The following is a 6345-nucleotide window of genomic DNA, read 5'->3' as shown; positions in this document are numbered from 1 at the left end:
GGGGAGCACCCGCCTTTCCCCTTCAAGGCTGTGGCTCTGGGACCACTTCCTCTTTCCTCACTCTGAAGCAGGGAGCAGGCCTGCTGGGGCCTCAGGAAAAACGGGACTCCAGGATGCCTTAGCACACCTGTGACCGCAGGTGGGGGTGGCTGAGTGTGCTGGTTGGAGACCTCTCTCCCTGCTACAGGGGTAGCTGAGGACCACCTTAGAGGCCTGCAGGATGGAGGGGGCGAGTAAGGAGAAGCTGTCATCTGTGTCCAATCTGGTGACTGTGTTTGATAATAGCAGGTACGGGGTAGTGGAGGTGGGAGGGTCACCATGGCCAACTGGCAGTCTCTCTCGAGCTCCTCTGCCCACCCCTGGGCCCTTGGGCAGCCCAGACCCTCCCAGTCTCCAGGCTAAGGAGCAGGGCTGGGGCCATCTTGGACCCTCACAGTGAGCAGTTCTCTCTCTGGGCCCTGTCCTGCACACCTCCTCCTGTCTGGGCAGTGCCCACGTCCCCCGGCCATGGGTTCCTTGGAGCATGGGAGAGTGTTGTTGGGGCACCAGGCCTGGGCAGGGGTGAGAGCGTGTGTGTTGATGTGTTGGGGAGAGTCCAGACATGTGTGTAATTATGAGTGAGCGTGGGTGGACCAGATGCCGTGTTTGGGCTGCAGAACTCCACCCGTTGTCTCTCCAGCAGAAATAATAGCTAATACTTATCAAGTGCTTACTCCCTATGAGTAGGCTAACCATACAATTTATCATTCAGACCAGGACACAATGGAAACTGAAAGTGAATGCCATTAAATTTTTTTGGTGGGAGGGAGGGGACAATAGGAAAGGTTGAGACTATCACAGGTAAACCGGGATGTGTGGTCAGCCTACCTATAGGGCACTGTTCTAAGTGCATTTGCTACTTATTTCATTAATCATCTAACAGCCTATTGGGGGTAGGTTCCATCTCTATACCCATCTTACAGATGAGAAAGGGGAGGCACAGAGAGGTGGGGAGGCTTTAAGTGCTTTAAGTTCATGGGCAAGGAGCAATGCAGGGGCTTCCATCTGAAGGGAAAAGCCTGGACCGGATGTGTAGAGGTCATTGTGTGTCTGTATGTGACATTAATCCATTCTGCAGGCATTTCTTAAGCCCAGGACTGTGTTAGGGATTGTGACTGTTGTAGGTAAGGTTCTCTGGAAATAGACTCCGGGGTAGAGATTTGCTTCAGGAAATTTGCTGGGGAGGCTTTTGGGAACAATACTTGTGTGGGTGAGGGAGGCAGCTTTGGGCACAGGGAGAGGTTGAACTGCCGATCACTTGCCACAGAGGCTGCAGCCTGTCCCAGAGAGCTCTGGAGCTGGAGGCCTCTCAGGCTGTTCCAGATGAGGCAAAGGGCTAGGTCTTTGTACTCCCACATGGACTAGTCATTGGATGTGGACTTGACCTTAGATGAGGTAGCTCTCTTCCAGAGAGGGCAATTCCCAGGGAGGGATCCAGTCAATGACCTGTCAGCCACCATACCACCAGAAGCTAGGGGAAGAGTGCCTCAGTGCTGAGGGGGTGTGGGTGGCATAGCACAGCATCGCACAGGAACTGTATCAGATGCAGGAGCCTAAAGAATGATCCCTGCCCGGAGGACTTCTGTCTTTCGTGCTAAGCTCATGGAATGACCATGATGCCAGGTCATGGACAATAGATATCATGGGAGGGGCCTTGACGCTCTGCTGAGTGTACTCAGAGTAGGCAAAGCCTCCTGTGGGCTTCGTGGTGGAGGCAGCATAGACGTGGACCTAGAAGGGCAGTTCAGCTTCCTGAGCAGGTGACCTGACCCTTCCTCTCCCAGAGGGCTTTGCCGGGCACATTCTCTTCAGCACCGAGGACAGCTCTAGGCAGCACCTTCCTGGACCACCACCCCACTCAACACGCCAGGCATGCCCAGTGGAGACCCTCAGCATGTGTGCTCTGCCTAGGCAGCACTCCTAGCAGGAGGAGGCAGCCCTCAGACCAGATGGGGTCAGAGGAGGTCTTGTCGGGAGGGTGAGAGTCACTCCTTTCTGTGTGAGGGGCCCCATGCCAGCTGCCTTGGCCTAAGCTTTCTTGTGAGGCACTTCCCTTCAGTGCCTTAACTGATCTGAAATTGAGGGGTGAAGAGGAAACAGAAGCTGGCCTGGGCACTTGGAGAGAAATGCAGAAGCTGAAACCAAATGTAGAACAGAAAGCCTGAGACTCAGCTAATTCCATGAGCTGCAGACCAGACCAGTGTGCTGAGGAACCGTGGTGCATTGGAGTGCCAGAGAGGAGCCATGGGGGACTGGGTCCCAATCCTCTCTCTGCCACCAACTGGGGTGTGATGTGGGGCAGGTCACATTGACTCTCTGCACCTGTTTCTCCTTGACTCACATGCAGAGGGGCAGTTTAAGGCTCAGGCTCGGGAGACAGCCTGCCTGATCTGAATCCCACCTCTGCCCCCCTCTTGCTACAAGATCCTCTCTTTTCCTAGCTGCAGAATAGGGGTAATGAGAAACTTTCTCACAGAGTTTTGAAGATTTTGTACCTGTCTGGTCCTCCATTTCCCAGCCTGCCTTTCTCATAAGGGTGCCCACCCTGTGCTGTCACCACAAGCCTTTCCACACCAAAGGGAATGGGTCCCAGCCCAAGTCGTTGGATATATTCCTTGATGGTGGCCTCTGTTATCTAAAGAATTTAACTGGCCTACAAATCCAATAGGCAGGATAACAAAGCCACACTACGAAAGCTCATCCCTGGAGGGAGAGGGAAACTGATCCCAGGCTGGCTTTTCCCACAACTAGAGGTGTGGAGGGCATAGCTCACACTGAAAAGCCCCAGCTTTATCAGCTCTGCCCTCCCTTTAGAGTGTTCCATGGCTCCCAGCTTCCCTCGATATATCAGTTACTGGGATTTTAGGGGATTTCCTGCTTACAGAGACTTAAAACCAGGGGTGAGGTCCACAGGCGAGGTGATCTGGGAGGGCACTTAAAACCCTCTATATGCAAAAAGAAGGGTTCCTAGCTGCATTTTAAACAGGGAAGTGTGTTGTTCCCCGGAAAACAAGACACAGTATATGCTGACTCATTTTGAAGACTGGGGTTCCCTCCAAGAAAGTTGTAGGGGAGGGAAGTAGAAGTCTCAGTCAGTTCTTCCTGTGCACCAGGTACTCAGAGGCCAGTGAACATCTGTGATTTGCACTAATTGCCCCAAAATCCCCACCAGAGAGGTGCTATTCTTCTCCCTACTCTACAGGATGGAAACCCTCAGGTCTGCTGTCTTCTCCTCAGGACCCCAGGAGCAGCACCCAGAGTCCATGGCCTGGAGGCTGGGCATCACCACCCTGAGTGCAGGCCTCCTTCACCCACAGGGCCATGGGATAAGCCCACCATGGAGGAGGCCATGGACTCCGGGCCCAGGACGGTCAGCAGGAGGTATCTGAGCTCCCTGAAGAACAAGCTGTCCATCAGGGACTGGAGGAAATCTTGCCAGGCTAGGACCTGCCCCGGCCCAGGGACACAGGTGCCCAAGGGGTAGAAGTGGGGAGCTGGGTGGGGGCCCCTCCACTGACCTCCTTCCCACACATTCTCTCCCAGCCAGAGCCAGCACTTCCCCAGGTGGGGTCTTGTGTGACCAGAGATCAGCTGAAAGCTAGATTCACACCCACCCCACCCTTAACAGCCTTTGATTAAGTGTCTACTATGCACCCCGCTGCTGGCATTATTTCTCATACCCCTCACTATAGGAGTCTTTTAGACATGGAAATTGAAACTCAGACAGCTTAAGGAACTTGTCCAAGGCCACAGAACTTGGAACCTAGTACCTTTCCCAGGGGCAGCCTCCATTTACCCACTGAAGAAGGCAACAGTGCCAACTAGAAATAGAGGTCAGCGCTAATTCCTGCCCTTAGACTCATCCTGGGCAGGTCACCTCCCTTCTCTGGGTTTCAGTTTTCTTGTCTGTGGAATTTAAGGGCTCAGCTGCATGAGGCTGTGAACCCTGGAGCCAGACTACCAGGGTACATGTCCCAGCTCTTCTGCTTACTATGTGACCTTGGGCAAATCTCTTTAACCCTTTTGTGCTTGTTTCCTCATTTATAAAATGGGGACCGTGATCATAGTAGTACATACTATGTATACTGGTTATCAGTTGCTGCATAACAAACTACACCAAAATGTAGAGGCCAAATAGTTTATTATTTCTGACAGTTTTGTGGGTTGATTGGAATGCTATTGGATGGTTTTTCTGTTGGTCTCACTTGGAGTTTGTCTTAGTCAGCTCGGGATGCCATAGCAAAATACCACCGACTAGGTGACTTAAACCGCAGAAGTGCATTTTCTCACAGCTCTGCAGACTGGACATCCAAGATCAAGGTGCTGGCAGGGTTGGTTTCTGCAGAGGCTCCCTTCCTGGCTTGTAGATGGCCATCTTCTCACTATGTCCTCACACGACCTTTCCTCTGTTCACATGCTCTCCTGGTGTCCCTCCCTCTTCTTATAAGGACACCAGTCTTAATGGATTAGGCTCTACCCTTCTATCTCAATTAACTTAATTCCTAAAGGCCCTATTTCCAAAATATCGTCACATTGGAGGTTAGGGCTTCAATGTATTGATTTGGGGACACAGTTCAGTCCATAACAGGGTCTCTCAAGTGGCTGCAGTCAGATGTTGGCTGGGGTGGGAATGCCCAAGATAGCTCATCTCCCAAGCCTGGTGCCTGGGCAGGGACAGCTGGAAAGCTGTGCTGAGCTGGGATGCTGGCATGGCTGGACCCCTGGCTCCCTCTCCCTGTAGTCCCAGGGCCTCTCCTCTCCATGTGGCCTCTCCATCAGGGCAGCTAGACCTCCAGATGGGGTAGTTTGTGGCTCCCAAGAGAGCACAAGTGGAAGCTTCCAGGCCCCTTAAGGCTTTAGGCCCAGAAATGGCACAGCCTCACCCTGCCCCATCCTCTCAGTTAAATCGATCCCAGCACCAGCCCAGATGAGTTGCAGGAAGGCATGAATCCCGGCAGGTACGTTTCACTGGGGCATCTTTGGATACTGCTCCCATCAGAGGGGACCAATGTTCTCCTTTTCCTTCTCCTCCCAACTCCCCTGCAGGAGCCTGAGGAGAAGAGGGTCGTCCAGGAGCTGCTGGAGACAGAGCAGGCCTATGTGGCACGCCTCCACCTGCTAGACCAGGCCAGTGGCCAGGATGCCCGCTCCTGAGCCCCAGCACCTGGGTGTCCTCACCCCACCCCTGCTTTCCCTTCTGACCCACCTCACACGAGCTGAGAGTTAGGACCTCGGGGTTTGATTCTAGGAAGCCTTAGTCTTTTAACTCCATTGGCCGGAGTTCAGGCAGAAATTGGGATTTAGCTCATTAGCGCCACTCCTGGTTCCACCGTTGGTGCCTGGGCTGGTCTCACAGGAGTGGAGAACACACCAGCCAGTCCTTCCAGGCCCCACACAGCATCCTCATCTGTCATTCCAGCTCCCAACATCCTCACCATTGTTAGCCCTTCACACTTTCTTAAGGAGCCCTAAGGCGAGAAGGTTAAATCACTGAACATCAGCAGTGGGATCTTGAGCCTGGCGAAGTCCAAGACTTGACAGACACGAGATAGGCCCATTTCTGACATTCATCAGCTGCCAGCCTTTGGCCAAGTCCCTGTGTCTCTAGGCCTTGGTTTGCGCATCTGTAAAGTGGCCGGAATACAATCTTCCCTGCTTCTCTCTCTTCCCAGGGTTTTTGTGAGATTGATGGGAGATTAAGGAGGTGGAAGCATTCAGCAAGCTGGGGAGGGACCCCAAAGCCCCTGGGACTGTGCTTATCTCCCCCTGGGCTGTGTTGGGGGTGGAGGTCCTTCTCTGCCACAGGCCCAGTGACCCAGCGGCGGCTGTAGGTGTTCTTCCAGGAGCTGCTGAAGGAAGCCCGCAGCAGCAAGGCCTTCCCTGAGGATGTGGTCAGGCTCATCTTCTCCAACACCGCCTCCATCTACCAGTTCCATGCACAGTTCTTCCTCCCAGAGCTGCAGCGGCGGCTGGATGACTGGTGAGGTCCAGCAGGAGCCCCTGAGGCCCCCTGACCACAGCCCTGGTCAGGTCTGGTTGCAGCCCCCAGGGAACTGGGTTTGGCCTATTATGCCTCTGCCCTTGCTGTGTGGCCATGACTCTCCTCCTCTGGGCTTGCTCTGTCTGCACAGTGAGGGGCTTGGATGAGGCGTGTGTGTGTGTGTGTGTGTGTGTGTGTGTGTGTGTGTGTGTCCTGGAGAAGGGGATGGATCAGGTCCTCACTAGGCTGAGTGACTTAGGAGGCAGTGGAAATAACCAGCACTAATTAAGGGTTTCCTACTTGCCCTGACTTGGGCTTTACACCTA

The 6345-nt window shown here is 53.7% G+C and overlaps 1 protein-coding gene across 1 annotated transcript in view; it reads left to right on the top strand.

Moving 5' to 3' along the window:
* Positions 1-220: 220 nt before the first annotated feature.
* FGD2 (FYVE, RhoGEF and PH domain containing 2) overlaps positions 221-6345 on the top strand; it is a 28451-nt gene continuing 22326 nt past the window's right edge. Inside the window, exons 1-4 of the mRNA XM_060110179.1 lie at positions 221-288; positions 3277-3508; positions 5086-5166; positions 5871-6019. Coding sequence (XP_059966162.1) covers positions 221-288; positions 3277-3508; positions 5086-5166; positions 5871-6019 — 530 coding nt within the window. The remainder of the gene's footprint in view (positions 289-3276; positions 3509-5085; positions 5167-5870; positions 6020-6345) is intronic.

This window comes from Mesoplodon densirostris, chromosome 10 (assembly GCF_025265405.1).
Source record: "Mesoplodon densirostris isolate mMesDen1 chromosome 10, mMesDen1 primary haplotype, whole genome shotgun sequence".
Lineage (NCBI taxonomy): Eukaryota > Metazoa > Chordata > Mammalia > Artiodactyla > Ziphiidae > Mesoplodon > Mesoplodon densirostris.
The sequence above is the reverse complement of the archived record's forward strand: the minus strand, read 5'-3'. Positions and strand labels throughout refer to the sequence as shown.